Source organism: Ictalurus furcatus, chromosome 10 (genome assembly GCF_023375685.1).
Source record: "Ictalurus furcatus strain D&B chromosome 10, Billie_1.0, whole genome shotgun sequence".
Taxonomy (NCBI): domain Eukaryota; kingdom Metazoa; phylum Chordata; class Actinopteri; order Siluriformes; family Ictaluridae; genus Ictalurus; species Ictalurus furcatus.
Genome location: NC_071264.1, coordinates 25,218,495 through 25,241,244, shown reverse-complemented (window position 1 = coordinate 25,241,244; position 22,750 = coordinate 25,218,495). Strand labels below are relative to the sequence as shown.

Here is a 22,750-nt window from a genome sequence, read left to right as displayed (position 1 = left end):
TATTGAAGTTAGAATCGTGTTTAACAATGTCGTATGTAACTTTAGAGACGGTCCCTTAATTTCCGCATATCTGCGAATATCGAACGTCCAACGTCAAGCCAACTTTATTCCCGTGAGGAAAGCCTTCTTTGTAGTACCTTTGGCTCATAGAAAGAAGAAGAACATGGGAAAGAAAAACACTACATATCCCAGAATGCCTTACGCGCCGAGAGGAAGTAGTGTGGGGAAATTTTGGCGCTGATCTATCCGGCCCGGTCATAGCCTTCTTCCTTTCGCGCCGGTAGCTGGAGAGCCGCGCGTCCCATGTGCGCATCGCCCCGGACCTGTAAAGATCGCTGAGCCTTTCACACACCGAGCCACACGTCTGAGCCTTGTTATGGATCTTAACACTCTGATCGAGGCCCTTCGGGGCACCATGGACCCGAATTTACGGGAGGCCGCTGAGAGACAGCTGAATGAGGTAAAGACTTGATGCGGGATGATGTGGTGGAGGTGGCGGCGCGCGCGCATATATACATCGGGCCTCGCGCTCAGCATGGAGTCTCCGTACAGCGCGTGATTTAATAATCAGCGTCCTCGGGTTTGTGTGCGTTACACCGCACACCTGGATGTTGGTCCGAGTTGTGAGCAGTGTGTGTGTGTAACTGACTAGCCTCGATGAGTAGTTATTTTGTCACGCGACGCCACTTAGATTTCATTTCATGGTCGTTTTTTTTTCTTTAAAAACAACTAGCTCTAAAGCTAACCATCATTTCCTAGCGAGTGGAAATGAACTATCAGAATTCATTCCCGCACTGAAGCGACCAGAAACCGCATCGTTGCTTCTATTCTTTAGTTTATCTGACAAATTATCTCTGGTCGCTGTTTAGCCGGTTAAACGTCTCGCTAGCAAAACCGTCCTCGCGCTAACATTTACCCATTGACGTACATTCATGTAGCTTGCGCGCTAGCTTAGCTTAGCTTAGCTTGGCCTAGCTTAGCTTACCTCACCTCACATCAGCGAGTCTCTCACGTGTCATGTCGCTGCTGTTGCTCTTCGTGGCGACTCGGACGGTCTTTATAAACTTTAAACACCCCGACCATTATCAACTAAGCACTCGTACTAACTGAAAACACGCCGGCAGCCATGTTAGCAAAGCGTTTCGACTAAATAAAACGTCACTAGGAAAAGTTAGCAAGCTATGTTAGCATGTAGCTAGGACTGTGTGTGTGTTTTTTTTTTTCTTGGGCCGATACGGTCTGCTAAGTTGGTTGAGTTGATAGCTAGTGCTAATAATTGCGCTAGCTAGCAGTTTGGTTAGGATTAGACGCGCTGTGTTGGTGTGTATATTTGCGTTGGGAATGACATGGCCGATTTTGTTTTGTTTTTTTGCGAGTGCTAATCGATGTTAGCTAAACAAATAAAAACAAATAAATAAACAACGACGTGGTGTTAGTTTTCACATTAAGAGCAACGGCAGAGGAACTAGCGAGTAGCTGAAGTGACTAAGCGGTGTTCAAGACTCCCAAACGTGTCGTTTATATTATGGTCAATCCGAGTTTATAAACTCTTATAATTGAGTTTTTGGTTCACTGTAATTTTTTAACCGCCCCCCCCCCCCCAAATAAAAATAAACAACTAGTCTAGTAAGGCAAGTGTAGTATCTTATTAGCTTAGACAACCACGTTGTCCTTTTATAAGAACTCAGCTATTTATATGTACAGTTCGACTAAAAGGTAAATCAGCTGTAAACAATGTTGTGAGGAAGTGCTGAGTGTTATCCGAGGTGAGTCATGTTGTGTGGTATCCAGGGAGAGGTGAGAGAAATCTGTCACAGCTGAAAAAGTGTGTATGTGTATACACTGATGTCTATAGCAGGAGAAGTAGTTCAGTTTAACGCTGCTTTCTTCCACAGTACTGCTGGGATCTCGATTCTGATTGGTCGGGTTATTTTTCTGTAGCAGTAGGGAAGGAGTCTCCAGTGTCAGTGCTTTCTCACTTCAGGAAAGTCTTAGACGGGCTCCTTTTCTTTTCTTTTCTTTTTTGTCTTATTAACTTTTAGAGAATACTAAAAGAGATTGTAATTTGTTTCTCAGACGCTCCGTAATATTAAAATTCGTCTCGATTGACGTACGTTTCCTGGGTCGTAAGTCATTTTTGAAATGATGAACCTTGAATACGTGTAATTTTTTGCGGTGCGGTAGACACAAAGAAGCACTTCTCATGTCTGGGGATTGGTTTTATATATAATATATATATATATATATATATATATATATATATATATATATATATATATATAATTTAAAAACAAATATTAAAATAAAAATGGATTGCTGTTTCATGACAGAACAGAAACACATGGGGTAATAAAATAAATGATAAAAGAAAGCGACAGTAAAGGAATAAAACTTCAGACATGCTGTTAAAGGAAAATACTAAACCTCGGGGTTGTAACAGTGGCTCAGCTTTGTGTCTGGCCGCGTCACACCACCCTGTCGTGGATTATTTTCCTATAACGACACGACCCAGAGTGTGTTATTTCGTACCTAATAGCTGCATCTCAAGTGAACAACATGGGCTATAAGATGATCTCTAGGATCATCAGAGGATCTGAAATGATCCTTAAGTTCATCTGAGTTTTGATGACTAATACCATATGGATGAGGTGGTTGTAGATATGTGCTGATACAGCTTGGTGGTATTAATCAGTGGTAATTACTCATACTTTGTATCAGAACTATAATCGAATGCTTTCAATGCGCTGCTTTACCCGTCAGCTGTTTGGAGGTTTAGCAGAAAAAAAAAACAAAGCCCTGCTCATTTTAATATCCGTGACAGTCGTTTTTGCCTCCGTAGTTTAGAAACGTCCCGTAGTGCTGTTCATGAGACTTTCACAAATGCACTTCTCCTACGTTTATCACATGCTCTCATGTTCAGATCCTATACATCACAATATAATTATAACGTCAAATGTCGTGGTTATCGTGCGTCAGTGCTCGTGTAACTCCTTTTACTTATTGTAACATGGCGATTTAATTAAAACTTTTTTCAAAAAGCTCTTTCTGTAAAAATTGTTTAACTTTTCGTGACATCAACGTCGAAGAAAAAGGAAACACTGTTCCTGGGAAGTATCGTAGCATATTTATTTTTGCCTTATCTCCCATCCTTACTTCGAGAAACGATTCTGCCGTAACGTTTGCCTTCACGTCCGTGTTTATTTATTTAAATTTGACCAGCAAGTTTAACCGTTTTTGCGTTTGCATGACGTGTGCATCCGGGACTCAGTTCAGCACTGTCGTCTGTATAGATGTCCTCGGTGTAATATGTTGACCACAGATAATTCGTCCTCCCCGTGGCCTCCTGATGTGCCGAGCGCTTGGTTGTTAAAGAGGAAATGCTTTGTAAATGAGACAGAGTCTCCGTTCGAACTCAGGAATGCGTTCCCCGTTGCTGAAGCCACCATGTTGGCCCGGCTCCAGACGCTCCATGTGGACGGCAGGCTTGGATTCCTGGGTGCTGACACGTTATGTACAGAGACTGAGAACATGCGGGACCGATGACGAGGCGTTTCATTTTCCTTACAGTTCTTTTTTTTTTTTTTGTCTGTTTAAGGGTCACTAATTAAATATTTTCTGCATAAGGAAAAACACAGAGTCTGTGTGAAGTGTCTGTAAGTGAGGCCCTCAAAAAAACCCCATGTTTAAACGTGTTCCCTTGACCAATCAGGAATGTCCCAGTGACTGCTGTACTTTTATTCAGCTACTTGAGTATAAGAGTGGCAATATTACATCACGTGTTACAACGGGTTCATTAGGCAACAGATGAGAGGGTTTAATAAACAGGGACTTTTTACCGTGAGCTCAAGCATTGGGTTTGTTAAGGGCTCGAGAATCTGCGCTCTCATCTTACTGGATTTCAGCATCATAACCAATTCCTGGAAATGCTAATTCTGTTTTATCGGCTCCTGTACCTGTATTTTCAAGCCAAAAAAAAGTTACTGATGCCTTCTTTTCTTTCTTTTTTTTCTTTTTCTCCCTCCCTAACAGGGCCACTCTCAGGTGAACTTCACAGCCACGTTACTGCAGTTGACCATGTCTGACCAGCTGGATCTGCCGGTCCGACAAGCAGGTACACCCCCCCCCCCCCCCGGACCATTACTTTCAAAGGACTGAAAGAGATATCTAACATGTCAAGACTGTTTTATTGGTTCATTCTACCACCTGTCTCTGTCTAATATGTGGAGTAGCACAGTTGTTGCACAGCTTGGACCTTCTGTCCACATGTAATTTAATTTATTTTTAAAAATATATTATACCTAGTCTATACTTCCTTTTTTTTGATAAGGCTCCATTGATGAGTGCACATGGAGACACTTCTTCTGCACCATTCTCTGAGCTGCCTTTCTGTACTTTGGCCTTGATTCAGTTATTTTCAGTACTTTACTGCTCTAAGACAGGATGGCTGTATGTATAGAGTTCAGGAGGAGCGCTTGCCTACATTCCTCGGATGTATGTAGAGTTCTTTACGAAGAGCTTGCGACAGCTGCTCGGTGTGTGTGTGTGTTAAGGGCAGCCAAACGACTTTTTTACGATTCATTTTACCCCTCGGCGCATTGCTGCCTGGAATTGTCACATCTGTCAGCTCACAGCTGTGACACCACGCACCAATTTGGGAAAAGAATAAAGCCGTCATAATATGGAGCGTTTATAATGCCCAGAAGGTGGTACAAGAGACAGACGGTACAAACTCATCTTTAGTTCAGTCACCAGGTTTAATTTGGCTTGCAGTTACTGTAGTTTGCCATCACTTGTGTGTGTGGAGCTCAGCACACTACACAACCCATCCTCCGACGCGAGAACCTTTACTGAGGTGCGGTCACGGCTAAAACAAGCCGCTCCTGGAAAAACAATTAGGATGTCCAAGCTGTTTCTGCGTCACAAGTTGTCTTTTGTTTAGAAATGGTCCTGATGCAGGATTGCCCAGATTACACATCTGATTAAGCTTCCTTCAGTTGTTTCCTTTAGTGATTTGGGATCTATTACTACAAGGATGTACATGCCTGAGAGTCCGTTAGACTTCCTAATTCTAGAAACACATCTAAACCTGTTGAGCTCAAATAAGAATCAGGTCAGTTAAAGTATAACTCTTCGAAACAGGTCCTCCAAAGTCAGAGCCGGACGTCCTGGGACAAATATAGCACTTTTACACCATGGTGTGGGTACGGTAACAACTCCGTGATTCTGCACTTTGACACTTCCATTGCTAAGTGACCTGTACTGTAAGTACCCATGCAGGGTTTGGTCTTTCATGTGAGGGTGCCAAAAGTACTGAACAGGAACTTATAGGTGGAGCGAACTACTGATTGGTCATGCTCAGCTGTAAGTAAAAAAAAAAAAAGTAAACAATTATGTGGAGAAAAAAAACTACTACAAACTGGAACGTATCTTATATCGTAGTGTAACGTAGAGGTGACTGCGATTCTGCAGAACCCAGGAAAAAAATCGTAGGGTTGGCGGTTTGATTCTCGGCCCACGTGACTCCACATGCCGAAGTGTCCTTGGGCAAGACACTGAACCCCAAGTTGCTCCCGATGGCAAGTTAGCGCCTTGCATGGCAGCTCTGCTGAGTGTGTGTGTGAATGAGAACCAGTGTAAAGTGCTATATAAGTGCAGACCATTTACCATTCACCTGTTGTACATGATCAGGAACTTCTTAAGGCAATGATCAGATGGTCAGGTGGGCACGATTATGGTTGGAGCTAAAGTCTTCGGGAAGGTCCAGGAACAGGGTTTATGGCCACTGATTTAGAATAATATAGTGTGTGGTTTGGGATGTAGTTTAGTTTTCTATTTAGACCACACAGCCATGTTCCTCAGCATGTTGTAGTGTCTCATAGCATTTCCATCAAGTGCAGCGGACCCGGAAAGTTCCGTTCGGTCGGCTGGTTTGCCTCCAAAACCCTCTCCAGGACAGAGAACTGTCACACGTACTGTCATGTGATAGTGAGCGGGTGGTAAAGGTACTTCCTAGTCACAGATAGTTCTGGAATGGGTTGATACCCGTTCCATGCAGTACTGCAGACAGAGAGTTGCTGAATCGGCAGTGGGAAGGATTTCAACTCCATGGGTATGTCTGTGTCAGCAGTCTGTTATCTGATTCACATCCATGTAAAGCATCTCATAGGCATATAGGTGGAGAGTGCAGGGTGAACGATGGGGCATACAGAGTGAGTCTAAACCCCCATGTCTTGCTACTGTTTTACTTTTAGCACATTCACACACACACACTTGGGGCGACCCTATTGACACCAACCAGAACTTGTTTCTCCCCCCACTGTCATCTGGCCTGCAGTGCCAATTTCCACATGAAGGAGAGGCTGATCCACAGGCCGGTGTGCCTGCTGAATACATGAGTGGATGGAGGTTTTGTAACAGATCCTGTCTCTCTTTCTGTTGTGTGTGTGTGTGTGTGTGTGTGTGTGTGTGTGTGTGTGTGTGTGTGTGTGTGGAGATGAATACAGTAAAGAGCTGTGCCTGAAAAGCACACCTGCTTGTATTGAGTGCAAGTTCAGCTGCACTGATGCAGGGAGCCTGCTATAAATCAACCCTTCAGTACACATCTGAACACAGCCATTCTTTTCCATGCCCTAAACGCCCGCATTCTTATTTCTTTCATATTTAATGTTTCGTTTAGTGATTTTAAGGCATGCATCAGGCAAGGTGGTTGTGTAGGTTTGGCATTATCGCCTTTTCTTAGTGTTAATAGATTTCACATGACACCATTATTATCCCCTTATTTTTGCATGAAAATTCAGCTAATTGTATGTGTTTTCCTCGCCTAGGCGTGATCTATTTGAAGAACATGATCACGCAGTACTGGAGCGAAGGTGACAACACGCACAGCGAAGCGCCTGGAAGTAACATCCCCGAAGAGGACCGCCAGTTCATCCGAGACCACATCGTCGAGGCCATCATTCAGTCCCCAGAGCGCATCAGGTAACGTGTGTGTCTGTGTGTGTATACAAGTACAAGCTGCAGACGGAATTGGTTTGTTCGTCTCCTAACTGTTTTTCTATTCGCTGCGTGCTTACAGAGTGCAGCTCACCACCTGCATTCACCACATGATTAAGCACGATTACCCCAACAAATGGACGGCCATCGTGGACAAGATCGGCATTTACCTGCAGACCGACAACAGTGCCTACTGGCTGGGCATCCTGCTGTGCCTGTACCAGCTAGTGAAGAACTACGAGTAAGGCTAGAGCACAAATGGTAACATGTCAGTGCAGTGTTATTAGGGATGAGGGTTGCTGATTTGGTTGTGTGCATCACAGGTACAAGAAACCAGATGAGCGGCAGCCACTAATCGCTGCTATGCAGATCTTCATGCCCATGCTGAAAGACCGCTTCATCCAGCTGCTGCCAGACCCCTCCAGCGACTCGGTGCTGGTGCAGAAACAGATCTTCAAGATCCTTTATGCGCTCTTTCAGGTAGTCTTGCATGAGATTTTTATTTATTTATTTTTTTAAAAAAATTGAGCTAAGTGTTTTAACTTTGAGACTTGATCTTCATTCCTTCTCCGCAGTACAATCTCCCTCTGGAGCTGATTAACAGGCAAAACCTGACCGAATGGATGGAGATCATGAAGACCGTCGTGGACAGAGATGTGCCTCCGGTACGGCTGTTTGGGTTCGCGCGAGTGTGGACTATGTGATGGGCTGTGCGATACTTTGGCAGTCGATGCCGTTTACTCGCTTTTTAAGAGTAACACGTTTAGAATTGGGGTCGCTGTTATGAGCTATCACTCAAAAATATGCCAAAAAGAGCCGTTTTTTTCTCCCACTAAAAATGTCTGATGAGCCAGTCAACATGCACTCTATGGCCAATAGTATGTGGACACCTGAGCAGTACATCCGTATGAGGTTCTTCCTCCAAATTCTTGCCACAAATTCGGAAGCACATCACTGTATAAAACATCTTTACGATTTCCATTCACGGGAACGAAGAGGCCCGAACCGGTTCCAGCATGACCATGGCCCATTCACAAAGCCAGCTCCATGAAGACATGGTTTGCCAAGGTTGATGAATGCAGAAGAACTCGAGTGGCCTGCACAGAGCCCTGACCTCAACCCCGATGAACCCGAACGGCGACTGCGCATCAGACCTCTTCGCCCGACATCAGTGCCTGATCTCGATAACGCTTGTGGTTGAACGGGCACGCATCCCTACGGCCACGTTCCAAAATAGGGCTGTGCGACTAAACTACTTCTCGATTTCGATTATGAAAGCAAAATAAACGAGAGAAAACGATTATTGTGCTACATTCCGTTTCGCAATGTTTGTCTTTTTAAAAACCGCATTTCCTTTTTCTTCACAACGGTACGCTTTCACCCCTCCCTAAAAGGCCAGACACGCTCCCTACCAGGCTGTGGCATTTTTAGTTCAGCTCGAGCCAAGATGACCGACTGAGAGAGAGAGAGAGAGAGAGAGAGAGAGAGCCTTTGGTTGACAAGAAAGGTTAAACCGTTTCAGCTGTTTGGAAACAGTTTGGTTTCAAGGAGTCTGATGTGGAACAAAAAGAAATAACGTTTGTTATCATTGGAAAGCTCGTTTCCTTTAGCGTCATGACAGCTGGTCTAAAATCGGTCATTTCCTTTGTAGAGCTCACTAATAGTGAGAAACTGCAGGCCGATCTAAACCAGAAGACAGAATTTCATCAGCTAAGGAAGTTTAAAGTTCATTTCCAGCCATGCGGTTCACCAAAATGAGTCACGTGACTTGCTCCGCTAGCTTTGTTTACTTTATTTAATTTTGTCTTACATATTTTTTTTTTCCACTTGAATTATATTCAAGGAATTCCACTACTAAAAATACAAAAAAAAAAAAGTTATTATTTCTCAAAAGTTCAGTAAATGTATGATGTTTCCAAAGTCAATGAGTCTTCAATAATCTTGACCTGAATATCGACCAAAATATTCATGGTTATGATTTTCGCCATAATCGAGCAGCCCTACTCCAAAATCTAGTGGAGAGCCTTCCCAGAAGAGTGGAGAATATTATAACTGCATAGAGGGGGAGGGGAATACACCTGCAATGGGATGTTCAGCAAGCACGTATGATGGTGTGATGGTCAGATGTCTGCATGCTTTTGGCCTTAGTGTATGAAACCCACATTATAAGGACACGTTCTCTAATGATTACGGTTGTGAGTCAGTCTATAGTATGTGTGTGTATGTATACATTTTTATAGTTATACATTCATATACCGTATTGATCTGTCCTATGCTTTAAGTAGTAAAGAAGAAATCATCATTGATACCCATGTCTTAGTATAGCGCTGAGTGCCACATGCTTTCACGTTTCTCCACAGGAGACCCTGCAGGTGGATGAGGACGAGAGACCCGAGCTGCCCTGGTGGAAGTGTAAGAAGTGGGCTCTCCACATCTTGGCTCGGCTGTTCGAAAGGTACAACACGCCCTCGCTCTCAGCTCTGTGATAACTCGCTGCTGAATTCGCAGCCCACGCTGAACGGCGTGAAACACCACACCGGTTATTTTCGGCAGGCTTTTCGTGTGTGTTTATGAAACTGTAAACTGACCTCGTTCCCAAATGTTTTGTTTTTGTCTCTTAAGATACGGCAGCCCTGGCAACACTACCAAAGAGTACACAGAGTTTGCCGAACATTTCCTCAAGGGTTATGCCGTGGCTGCTCAGCAGGTAAGGAGCGAATACGTGATGGTGAATACATCATCGTCACCTTGGATGTCTCCTTGAATCGTTGGTGCAGTGGTGTTGATCTCTACTTCCTGCATCTCCTCACAGGTCCTGCTGAAGGTGTTGTATCACTATAAAGAGAAGCAATACGTAGCACCCCGAGTCCTGCAGCAGGCCCTGAACTATATTAACCAGGGTATTGCTCACGCCGTCACCTGGAAAAACCTCAAGCCTCACATCCAGGTAAAGGGATTTTGCTTTGTGTACTTGTGCGATGTGTGTTACGAGGCAGTGTGTGTAACAGTCAGCTGTTGTTTTCTTTCCTTCAGTAGTCATTGTTGGTGCATTGTGAAACGTCTTTTGAGGAACTAGTTAGATTTCAATGTTCAAGACTTTTTTCTTTCTTTCTTCTCTTGCTTAACACATCTTGTGTGCCAGGAGAAATGTTCAAAACACATTCCCACAGCCTTAAATTTTTTTTATATAATTTATTTAAACTAAACCACTAGCATTAAAAAAAAAGTGTCAAGGAAATGTTTGCTTTGCCAGTTGTCTCTGATATTAAACAGGCTTTATTTGTTTATCATCCTATTTGTTTTTAATAAAAAAATTTTTTTACGTCTCTATACGGTTCTAATTTATGTGTTTGTTTTATTTTATTTTGACATGGTACAATACCGCTTTTTCTTTCCGATACAGATAGTGAACCCTTGCGCATCAGCCATTATCAATCACCATCTGACGTTTTTTCTTAAACGGCTATTTTAAAATTATTCTCTGAAATAATTTTTTTTAACTGAAGCGGTTATGGATGGATATACAGGAAAAAGACATATCTGGAAAAAATCAGCTTTCACAAAAGTGCAGCTTTCCTATAAAAATCACTTGCATTGTGAATAATATAAAGTACTAAAAATAAATTCTAACGCGAGTACTGTCTGATCTCGTTATACGTAAACATTATCGGGTATCTGCCTGATCCTTATCCTGGGTAGTCGCTTGGTGCCGTTTCTATTTTTATTTATTGTATGTTTTTATTTAATAATTATTTTTTTTATTTGAGTTGAATGTTTGTTTTTGGATGCTTGAATTTTGACCAACTGATGAATTCACTATGATTAGTCCCACACAAATGGTTCACAATGAAGCACCCACACTGCAGCAGGAACTAAAAAAAAAAGTTCCAGGAACTGTCGCCCAATAGGTAGGGTCGTATTTGGATATCCCAAGCGGAAACCGCATTCCTGGGTCCTTTGTGTGCTTTTAAGTGCGTCAGAACGTAGGACTCGTGTACGGCATATGCAGTAAAGGTCCAGAAGTTTGATTCAACTACAAGAAATGTAACGGTTCTAGACAGTTAAACGTTCACCCGAGCCAGGAGTAATAATAATGAGCAATACTGAAGACCGTATTCGTCATTATCAGAGGTTATTTTGTTAGATGTGATGGATTTTGAGAAGCCATTTGTTGGAAATGAATGTATTTCAATGAAATTAAAAAAAAAAAAAAAAAAATCGTCCGTGGAGATCAGATTCTATGAATGTGTGTGTTTGCAGGGCATCATTCAGGACGTGGTCTTCCCCCTCATGTGCTACACAGACAGCGATCAGGAGCTGTGGCAGGAGGATCCCTACGAGTACATTCGCATGAAGTTCGGTAAGGGTATCCAATGAGCTGCGGGTCCTCTACGGTCTCGTCATAGCAAATCAAACCACAGGAAAGAGAAAGCTCCTCACTGTTTGTCTTTTTTTTTTTTTAATATATATATATATATTTTATTGCCTTTGCTCAGACGTGTTCGAGGACTTCATCTCGCCCACGACGGCCGCTCAGACCCTGCTCTTCACTGCCTGTAACAAAAGGAAAGAAGTGAGTGCTCACAAAATGCCATCTGGCACTACAAGGCCTCTGACTGTTCGGGCTCACTTCCATTTGTGTAGGTCTTACTGCCAACATGCTGATGTATCTAATCAGCACCCTGCTGTTTGTATAGCGTCACTGTTGAACAGCTGCTGAGGTGGATTTTCAGAATACTAGGAAAACTAGCGTGGCGCTGTGAATTCACATAGAGCTGCACCTTATATAGACAGATTTGCAGCCTATGTGTAATGCAAAAACTAGGAAATTAGTGTGGGGGTATATTTTCCTAATGAAAAGCAAATTCCCATTCGTTTGACTGCATCGTGATCATTTTAGGTGAACTTTGTTGATTTTTCTAATTTTGTATAAGGCCTGGGATCTTCCTGTTATTTAAAAAAAAAAAAAAGAAAAGAGCAAATATCTTTCTGGCTGCGGGTAAAGCGGTGTGCGTGGTGCCTGTCTGCGTTTAGTGCTGTCTCCAGTCTGTGTTTTACAGTCTGTGACCGTGCTCACACCACACCTGCAGCCACAGAGCCACTGGAGATCATAGTACTGGCCTAGTGACGTCATCACGACCGTTTACCACTGGTCAGCCTCCATTCTCTCCTACACAACTCTTAAAAGGGATAACATAGTTTGTCCTTTAAAAAAAAAGAGAAAAAGATTACTCTGCATGAAAACTTCATAAACAAGACATGCGTACTGATCGGGGAAAGAAAACACAAGATATGTGCAGAACCTGAAACACAAAATACCAGGAACACGGGATATGCAAATGGAAAGCTACGCCCCAGGCAGTACTATCTAAACAACACTAGCAGATGGCTTGAAATTTGCCTGACATGTAAAGAAATACTTTGTACTTCTTCTTTTTTTTTTTTTAATCTTCAGCTTAGGCACTGTCTGTAGCCGGTAAGCATTTGGACTGAAGTGAAAAAAGAAACCGAAAACCTGTTTAACTGAAACTTTCTTATAAGCCATGCACGATTAGAGCAAGAGCTAATTATGCAGGTGTTAAGACCGGCGTAAGAGAAACCATTTTCTTTCGGAGATCCATTTTAGAAATAGTGAAGAATTAACGCATGTGTGGGTTTTTGAGCGTTTGTCGTGCGTTTGTGTTCCAGGTATTGCAGAAGACCATGGGTTTCTGTTATCAGATCCTCACCGAGCTCACCTCCGATCCCCGCAAGAAGGATGGCGCTCTACACATGATCGGCTCCTTGGCTGAGATCTTGCTCAAGGTCTCAACCGTTACCTGATCGTTATTTTAAAACTCGAGACCCGAAATTCCATCATGCGAAACCTCTTGTGCTTGGATCACGGTCTGTTTTAAAATGTTTTTGTCTCTTGTCTTGCAGAAAAAGATCTACAAAGACCAGATGGAGTTCATGCTGCAGAACCACGTGTTTCCGCTCTTCCGCAGTGAGCTGGGGTACATGAGGGCGAGGGTAAGGAGCAGGCCAGAATAAATTTGGGGTCATTCTCTTAAAAACGTATATTTCCCAGTCTGCAGCGGTGCTGAACTCTAAAGCCCAATGTTGGCCTTTTAAAAGATCAAAGGGTCTTAAACAATAAAGTGAATTAATGCAACTTTTTTGTTTTTTAACGCTGTTAAACAGCAAAATGTATTAAACCGAAGAATAGTTTTTAGTTTCACATTGGGAAAGTGTTCAGTGCTGCTCCGAACACATCCTGCTATATGCAAGGGTTTGGAGCCGATCGTTGTAGTATTAAAATTTGTAGTAGCAAATGAATTGATTTAAGACCCGTGTCTCAACCCACATGTGATTAAGTTTAGTTAACTCTGCAGCACTCTCAAATTCTTTGCTCTAGCTCAGCTCTACTTGATATAATTACCGTCGGGCACCGGTGTAGTGTCGCTAGCTTATAAGTGTCTAGAAATCTGATTGCTTATGAAATGACCGTCTCTGTGCCCAGGCATGTTGGGTGCTGCACTACTTCTGCGAGGTGAAGTTTAAGAGCGACCAGAACTTACAGACAGCCCTGGAGCTGACCCGCCTCTGCCTCATCAACGACAACGAGATGCCCGTGAAAGTGGAGGCCGCCATCGCCCTGCAGGTCCTCATCAGCAATCAAGAGAAAGGTTAGGCGGCTTTCCTCTCGACTCGCCTTCGTAGGAGCTTCTGAAGGCATTAATGTCAGTTATAACGGACAACTTTTTTTTTTCTTTTCTCTCGCTCCATCGACAGCCAAAGAGTACATCACCCCGTTCATCCGGCCAGTGATGCAGGCTCTGCTTCACATCGTGCGCGAGACCGAGAACGACGACCTCACCAACGTCATCCAGAAGATGATCTGCGAGTACAGCGAGGAGGTGACGCCCATCGCCGTCGAGATGACCCAGCATTTGGTAAGGTCACCGAGACTGAATGTTTTGAAATGTATTTTTACTCTGCGTCCAGGTTTTTATGTAATACAAGCACATCGTGTAGCTGCTAATGTTTCCCTTATGAATATTTTACTAGTGTGGTTTTTATAACTTGTCCGAACTCCTTGTTATATTCCTCTCCCAGGCTATGACCTTCAACCAGGTGATTCAGACCGGCCCTGACGAGGAAGGGGGCGACGATAAAGCAGTCACAGCCATGGGCATCCTCAACACCATCGACACACTGCTCAGTGTAGTGGAGGACCATAAAGAGGTCAGTGCAGCCACACGCCCACGCGCTACTCTCAGAACAGAACAGGCTAGTGCAGTGTGTTTGTGTCTCCATCCTTCGATTCTCCCTGCTGTGCATCATAGTGCTTACTTACTTTCTGCCGCCCACAAGTTCCAAGAAACACGTACTGTTTCTCCAGCGTGATTACAGTATGCAGCGCTTGGTATTTTGCAAAGGAAATTTTTTGCTGGACAGTTTGTGAGTTTGCTTTGCTGCTGGAGGCAGCTAGACAATCGCTGATTAGTTTACTGGCTCGTTTCAGATCACGCAGCAGTTGGAAGGGATCTGTCTGCAAGTGATCGGCACAGTGCTGCAGCAGCACGTTCTAGGTGAGTCTTGCATTTCAGTTCCCTACCACAGCGTTTCACAAAGCAGCCTGTAATTACTCTGACTCCTCGCCTTTTGTTTTTTAAAATTTATTTTATAAACAGAATTCTATGAAGAGATCTTGTCACTGGCTCACAGTCTGACGTGTCAGCAAGTGTCCCCACAGATGTGGCAGCTCCTCCCACTGGTCTACGAGGTCTTCCAACAGGACGGTTTCGACTATTTCACAGGTAAATCCAGATTTAAATGGATTTGTTTCTAAGAAAAGAACAGAAAACCCATTGACCAGCAATATTAAATACTTCTCCATTGTTGTCGTGCAAGTAGGATGTGACTGTTGGACGGTGAGGTATTTGTCCCGCCCCTCCTCCACCGGGATGGGGTAAAAAGCAGTTGGGTAAAAAATTGACCGTTACGAGCACTGCATTTTACCCCAAGTTGATCAGCAGCCAGATAAAAAAACGCAAACAAAGACAAGAAACCGCTTTGTTGGATACACGGCCTTACACCGTCTAACAGATGTTGGAGAATAAGATATTAGACTTTCTTAACAAAGCTGTTCTTCTGCATTTTAACCAACTTCCTAGGACAATAAAAAGTCATTCTGGTTATTTCTGCTTTCCTAATGGTTTTGTGGAGGTATACATGCACCTTCTTCCCTGACCTGTATGGATGCAGAATGTCATTTATGAATATCTTTAACTGATGAATTTATACTAAAGGTTAAACAAGGCTTGTAGTCAACCTTTAAACTTTAAACACCTACGTTTCGCCAATCATTATTACATATTCGGGTCGTTAGCGAACGCATCTCTAAACTGCCCCAATAGTATAAAACGGTCATAATATTTTAAGTTACAAAATAAATTAAAAATTACAGCATTTTCCGTTATATATTGGCATTTTATTAGTCATTAAACAGATGCAAAAAAAATATAGCCTGGGACACACTGTTAAAATTATGCACTTATAATTCACACGCAAAAATAGTGAAAGTATTGTAGCATTTTCATTCAATGGTTTGAGTCACCATAACACAATGTAAAATCATTACAGTATTTAAAGTCATTTTATCATGTGTAATTTTCATGGCTAAAAACAATATCAAGTAGCCTAATATTATGACGTCTTTGCCCTTTGCCCGGTAAATTCGGCATCTGGCTCATATTCGGGATCCGGATCATCTGATACGTTACGCTCGATAGGCTACTATCGTGTTCATAATCATCAAAATCAATATCATCCATCAAATGATGCTAATATTTGAATAGAAGCTTGTTCTGCAGTAAATCGCTGAGCCATGTCGAGTTTTGTAACGTTTCTTTTACGTCTGCGGTCATTTTGATTGGGAGCGGCTGTGGTTCATATGGTAGAGCGGGTTGTCTACTGATCGTAGGGTTGAGGTTCGATTCCCGGCCCACATGATTCCACATGCTGAAGTGTCCTCGGGCAAGACACTGAACCCCAAGTTGCTCCCGATGGCAAGTTAGCGCCTTGCATAGCTGCTCTGCTACCATTGGTGTGTGAGTGTGTGTGAGTGTGTGTGAGTGTGTGTGAGTGTGTGTGAGTGTGTGTGAGTGTGTGTGAGTGTGTGTGAGTGTGTGTGAGTGTGTGTGAATGAGACACGGTGTAAAGCACTTTGGAACTGCAAAGGTTAAAGTGCTATCTAAGTGCAGACCATTTACCATTATGATCGACATGTTACATCATTGTTTACCAAACATTCCCACCTTGAGGAATAAAAGTGAATTGCACATATTGAGCCATGACAGTCGATATTGTTGCGCAGAAATGTATCCACTATATTGTATTGTAAATGTATGTAAATATATTACACTATTCTATAGAGTAGCAACCCTATAAACGTATTTATTTATTTATTTATTTATTAAACAATGAATGAATTATAAAACGGATATCATTTGACAAGTTTGGTTGTTTTTTTTTTCTTGTTATATTGTTGGTAGTAAATAGATTGAGGAATACTAGGAAGGTTGTAGGTCTAACGTAAAAAAATGAACGGGGTGGAGGGTACAGGATGATGTCCCAGGTCGCTAACGATCCGAGGTACACGTGTTTAAGGGTTAAAGCTGGTCAAAGCATCTTTATTGTAGAATGTACAAGTTTGTTCGGGACGGCCTTTGTTGCTTCTCTAAGCACACTGAATGCTTTAATTGCAGACATGATGCCACTCCTCCACAACTACATTACAGTCGACACGGACACGCTTCTGTCTGACACCAAGTACCTTGAAATCATCTACAGCATGTGCAAAAAGGTAGGAGAACCTCTACATTAGGGCTGCAACTAAGGATTATTTTGATAAAATCGATTAATCTGTGGATTATTTCTTCTGTTAATCGATTAGTTGAGCCGTCGGTCAGACGATTTACGTCTAATCGTAGTGCGTTCTCTTCTCAGGTTCTGTCAGGTGACCCAGGAGAGGACCCAGAGTGCCACGCTGCCAAGCTGCTTGAAGTCGTCATCCTGCAGTGCAAAGGACGTGGCATCGACCAGGTACTTTAAACCAGCCTTACTCTCACAATCCATAGTCTCTTGTAATAACGCTGCTCGAGAAAGTCACGTCGTCCTGTCCGTCTTGCGCAGGTGGTTCCCCTGTTCGTAACTACAGCTCTGGAGCGTCTGACGCGAGAGGTGAAGACCAGCGAGCTGAGGACCATGTGCTTGCAGGTGGCCATCGCGGCACTCTACTATAACCCTCCTCTGCTGCTCAACACGCTGGAGAATCTGCGCTTCCCCAACAACACTGAGCCCATCACCAACCACTTTATCTCTCAGTGGCTCAAAGATGTCGACTGTTTCCTCGGGTACTTACCTTGCAGCTTTCACCTCTTCACTTTAAATTACAAAAAAGTCATTCATAAATCAGTTTGCTGGGGATTTTTTTTAGAAATAACTGTTCTCTAGAGCAGGAGTTCACTAAACCTGTCATTATCATTGAAGCACAGATCCTTTTTATGAGTCGAATCCAATTATTGAAGCAGTTGCATATTAGTCCAATGTGTGTACCATCATTTTTTAAAATTGATTTATTTATGGGTAGGTTTCACATGTGCGGCATTTACATTACATTTTTTCATGTAGTAGACGGTTTGATCCAAAGCGACTTACAAATGAGAATATACAAGCAAGACATTTAGTCTAACCCTGGTGCGTTCAAACTCTGGTGCGGACCGAAACAGTCTGTGTCTAAATGAGGTGGTATCGGTATGTTTCCCGAGTGAAACCGAGCGCGTTTCGATTGTCCTGAGAAAGTCTTTCATCTCTCAACTGCAGGAAATGAACAGGCATACCTTTTTTTTTTTTTTTTTTTTTTTTGGTATCTACACTAACGGACTGAAATGTTTCTCATGATCTTAAAAATTTTGATCTGAAGGTGTATGATTAAATGTTTGAAATCGGTGTTGTAGACAAAAATAGAATCGTGTCGACGTATTTGTTTCTTTCATTCGAAAACTAACATTTTATTTACAAAAAAATATTGTTTTAAACGGATGACTCGGAGCGAAATATTCCGAAAAGCAGCTGATAAGAGTCCAGCGTCGGTGTGAACTCCTTTAATACTGTTTAAAAAGCATCTCGGGGAAATTCCTCGTCGAGAAAATGCCAAGAATACATTTCTGGAAATTCTAGGCCAATAGGGGGTCTACTTTGAAGATGATAAAATACTAAATTATTTTGATTTATTTTGGATTTTTTTTTAATCAACATAATTCCCATCATTCCATTTGTGTTATTTTTTAATTTTGATGACGTTGTTATTATTATTATTATTATTATTATTATTATTATTATTATTACAAAATGTAGGGGAAAAAATATATTAGAATAAGTGTGTGTAAACTTTTGACTGTTCGTGTATGAGCTGCTAAATTAAGCCAGAAGGGCTGTCTGTGTGCATCTGCTGTAACAGAAGGTTCTTCGGTTGCTCTTATAGGCTTCACGACAGAAAGATGTGCGTATTGGGGCTGTGCGCTTTGATGGATCTGGAGCAGAGACCGCAAGCGGTCAACCAAGTAGCGGGACAGCTCCTCCCTGCTGCCATCCTCCTGTTTAGCGGCTTGAAGAGGGCCTACGCCTGCAGGGCTGAGCACGAGAACGAGGACGACGACGACGACGAAAATGCAGAAGAGGAGGACGAGAACGGTAACCGATCACAAAGCGTCTCTGAGTAGCAAATAAAGTTTGCGTGGGTTATTACGTTAGCACTGTGTTTGAAGGTGTGCATGTGCTAACACAGTGTTTTTGCGACGTTTAGCTGAACTCGGAAGTGACGAGGACGACATTGACGACGAAGGGCAGGAATACCTCGAAATGCTCGCCAAGCAAGCAGGAGAAGATGGTGACGATGAGGAGTGGGAGGAAGATGATGCTGAAGAGACCGCGTTAGAGGGATTCGCCACCGCTGTCGACGACGAGGAGAATCCTGTTGACGAGTACCAGATCTTCAAAGCCATATTACAGAGTAAGAACTCCTTTTTATTTTAGATGCATTTGTTTGCATTTTTTTTTTTTTTTTTTAAATCCAAAGCTATATTGACGATTAAGGGTCTTGCTCAGGGGCCCAGAAGTGGCAGTTCCAGGGATTTGAACTTTGATTATTAGATTATTTCTGAAGCAATAGTGTGACTCAGGCATGTAGTTATCACAGCACTAAACTGGAGATTATTTCCCCATACGCTACTCTCTTAAACGCAAACTGTAGACACTGGGCATGTCTTGGGTGAGCAGTGGCGTTTGTGGGGTGCTGTGGAAAATTTCATCTCCTAACTGTTCCTTTAACTCGATGGATTTTCTCTTCTGTAGATCTCCAAAGCCGTGATCCCACATGGTACCAGGCACTCACTCAGGCTTTGGATGAAGAGCAGGGTAAACAGCTCCAGGACATCGGCACACTTGCAGATCAGAGACGAGCAGCACATGGTACGAGATGGCTTTTATTTTTATAAGTTTGTGTTGTGTGTGTGTGTGTGTGTGTTTGACAAATTATGGGTGGGCGATATGACGCGCGTATATCGTGATGCTTGAAGAAACTGTTCTCACCCACTAGCCAGTTCTCACCAATCACATGATGGTTCCAAACCAGGGAGAGTGACTGCTAAGATGAGCCTCCTCTGAGAAAAGTGAAACCAGTGTCACATGATCGGTTAGTGTCACTGTGATTGGGTGCAAGGGATCTTGTTACAGGGTTCATACAAGCTGCTTGAAGAGCACTTAAAAAAACGCATTTTAAAATTGTGTTTTTTTGTGTGTAATTGTGTTATTAGACTTTTTAATGAATCTGAATTGAAAAACTACAATTAAATGATCACATTTTTATTGATAACACACCAAAACAAAAAATATCTTCATTCAGTTCTGTAACTATTCAAATTAACAGTTTAAAAAAATTTTTTTTATCCAAATAATGTAACGTTAACTTATGCAAAACAGCAGACAAGTAATGAACTTAGCAGCTCTAGGCTAGCGTCTTACAAATACAATCAGTTTAAATATGCTAAAGAATCATTTTAATCAGAACAACAGACTAACACAGAATGGGAGAGGCCCGCTCTTCTGTTTTGGTGTTTTGCTGTATATTGAACGGGACGTTGTGTTTTCAGGCGGTGTATCAAACCTGTCATGGGAAAGTGTTTGTGCACCATAACCCCTCTTGAAATTTCTGCAGAGCAAACACTGGAGATTACAAATTTGATGTCCTTATCAGAAACTTTTGAAGTATTTCCAAAACCACTGACGTGATCGCCCTTTGCCATGTAGCGCCATGATAACCGAACGACGGTTAGAATGGAATCTGAGCACTGAGGGGCAGGACGGAGCACAGTGGCGTGTATCTTCGGCTCGTCTTTTCAGCCAAAAATGCCATTTTCGGCGGCCGAAATTTGGTGCATCCCTAATTTTCTATCAAGCGCAAATCTATTTGAGCGAACCATGAATACAATCCCTCTCCTCCTGCTGTGTTCGTTCACTCACTCATTTTAACAGACCGAGCTCCAGTCCACTTTTCAGGCCCTTTTAGCACACGCACACACCCCACATTCAGTGTGAGAGAGAAAAGAAGAAACTTTCTCTGAGTGATCCTTTTACATGTTAATATAACCAAACGTCACAGCACCACCGTTGTCTTTAACTTGTGTGTCTGGTGATTTTTGTCGGAAAACGTCGTGGTTATAAAATCAGGATTTTAGCAGTGCAGAGCAGCAGCTTGGAAGTGACTGCTGGTTAACACGTAGTCGTGACGTGCCGCTTTTCAGTCACTGTTTCGTACTCGTTCCGTCGTCCGACAACAAAAACAGAAATATGTCAGCGAGAACCGCTTTATTGCGAATTCGGCTGTATTACTATACAGCATGTGAGAGCAGGAGAGAACTAAACGGATGTAAACGGCCAACACTAGGCAGAATGCAAATATGTGATGATGTAATGAATATGCTAATTAGCGCATGACATCATCTAGCGACAATTAGAGACTTTCCATTGAAAGTAGTTGGCAGCAGTGCTTCTGTCACTCACATGAAGTATACCTGGAGCATTTTATTATAATATGAGTATACATGGAGCATTCAAACCTACTTATAGTTCAATAATGCTTCTATTTAATGTCTGCCAAAAGTGTCGCACTGAATAGGAAGGGGCAAAACATTTCATCTGTTTATTTTAGGATTTATTTCAAGTCAGCTCCTTTCTATCAGAGCGTCACGGTTCTAATATTGAGAGATTGCGATATCTCAGAAAAGTATATCGTGACGTCTTAACAGTATCGATATAATTTTGCCCATCCCTATGATTTAGTATTATCATTTCAGTTTGTACACATGTTTTACATACGCACTATTTTATTATTATTTCTCATAAGGTTTACAATCGAAATCCGACTCGTCTTTGCTAATTGGTGTCCGTGTATCTCCCTCTCTGGTTTCAGAATCAAAGATGATCGAGAAGCACGGGGGTTACAAATTCACAGTTCCAGTGGTGCCATCTACGTTCAACTTCGGCGGCAGCGCACCTGGAATGAATTGAGTCGTCCCTTTTCCTCCTTTTTTTTGTTTATTTTTTTTGTTTATTTTTTTGTTTATTTTTTACCCTGATTGTAGTGAAGTGAAAAAAAAAAAAAAGCTTGTGTTGTTCCCTCAAGTAGTGGTTCCTGAACTGGTTCTTCTCACTCACTCTTCAATCTGACTATCAGTCTAAGACAGCACCAGAAGACGTGGGGAAGGCAACCAAATACAACCAATGGCTGGGGGAGGAAAAAAAACAAACAAACCAACGAACTTTCAAGAGGAAAAAAAAATAAACAAAGAAGCTCTGAACAATGTTGCCTTATGGAATCCATTTACAAGAGGGATACCATGACGGCAGCTCTTTTTTTTTTCTTCTTCTTTTCTTTCTTACCACCTACATGCATCGGGGGCTATAAATAATTGAAATTGTTAGTGGGACTGATTCATCATTTTCACTGTTCTGGCCAAGGGGCCACTGTAAGATTATACCTCTGGCAGTAGTGTCCATTTTTTTTTTCTGCGTAAATGGAAATCACGTTATTGTATATACAAGCAACGGCTCTTAATTTTTAAGCAGCCTGGACAACCAACCAGAGGCATTTGTAAGGTGACAAATGTGTATTCAAATGTAGCATATTTTGTCATAGCACTATGTGATGCCTGAAATCTGTAAATTAATAACTAGCACTTTCATATTGTTCAGGTCTCTTAGCCTTCTGTATCAGACTTCAATTTTTTTTTTTTCTTTTTTTAAAAACACAATTTGAAGCTATTTAAAACAGAGTACCTGTAACTTTGTTACTTGGCAGGCAGGTTGCCCTGTGATTGTCTGGTTGATGAATTCGTTTTCAGTGGAGGGGCACTACTTCTGCCGCTTGTATTGGAAATGTTTAAGGTTTCCACAAAACGGAATGCTCTTAATGTTCAATTCCGGACATTTACATTGAAAGAGCAGTGAAGGTTTGATTAACTAATTGCCGCATGTACAATTGGGCTGGGCTGTGAAGGTCTCAAGCATTTGGTTGATGTATGGATGAACCATCTATATATGACATTAAAAAGAAAAATGACTTAATTGGTGATATTTTTTTTTGTAATATGGGGTCATATAAACACGTGTGGAAATTCTCAATACATTTTTGTAAGCTCTTTTACTACATAAA

At 42.2% G+C, this 22,750-nt stretch overlaps 1 protein-coding gene and 1 non-coding gene across 3 annotated transcripts; both read left to right on the top strand.

Annotated features, from left to right (window-relative positions):
* Positions 1-241: 241 nt before the first annotated feature.
* ipo7 (importin 7) lies at positions 242-22,662 on the top strand. 2 transcript variants are annotated; one of them, XM_053634166.1, is made up of 25 exons: positions 242-460; positions 4,030-4,111; positions 6,825-6,978; positions 7,076-7,234; positions 7,317-7,473; positions 7,569-7,658; positions 9,354-9,448; positions 9,616-9,700; positions 9,806-9,940; positions 11,254-11,353; positions 11,490-11,566; positions 12,682-12,798; positions 12,916-13,005; positions 13,496-13,661; positions 13,768-13,928; positions 14,092-14,220; positions 14,501-14,567; positions 14,670-14,795; positions 16,746-16,843; positions 16,987-17,082; positions 17,173-17,393; positions 18,524-18,732; positions 18,845-19,051; positions 19,393-19,509; positions 21,509-22,662. In XM_053634166.1, the coding sequence occupies exons 1-25, from the start codon at positions 377-379 to the stop codon at positions 21,604-21,606; spliced, it is 3,120 nt and encodes a 1,039-aa protein (XP_053490141.1). In that variant the 5' UTR covers positions 242-376; the 3' UTR covers positions 21,607-22,662. The 2 variants fall into 2 exon arrangements, with proteins under 2 accessions (XP_053490141.1, XP_053490142.1); XM_053634167.1 differs by lacking the exon at positions 21,509-22,662 and adding an exon at positions 19,637-19,800.
* On the top strand, positions 11,993-12,171 carry LOC128614302 (small nucleolar RNA SNORA23). Its single transcript, XR_008387035.1, has one exon. It is a non-coding gene; the product is annotated as a small nucleolar RNA SNORA23 (small nucleolar RNA).
* Positions 22,663-22,750: the final 88 nt, after the last annotated feature.

Bases quoted from the DNA above. Each gene is read 5' to 3' on its own strand.
- ipo7 (XM_053634166.1), top strand. From the start codon at position 377: ATGGATCTTAACACTCTGATCGAGGCCCTTCGGGGCACCATGGACCCG. The intron at 11,567-12,681 runs GTGAGTGCTCAC...TTTGTGTTCCAG, and splicing joins CCTGTAACAAAAGGAAAGAA to GTATTGCAGAAGACCATGGG. The intron at 14,796-16,745 runs GTAAATCCAGAT...CTTTAATTGCAG, and splicing joins CGGTTTCGACTATTTCACAG to ACATGATGCCACTCCTCCAC.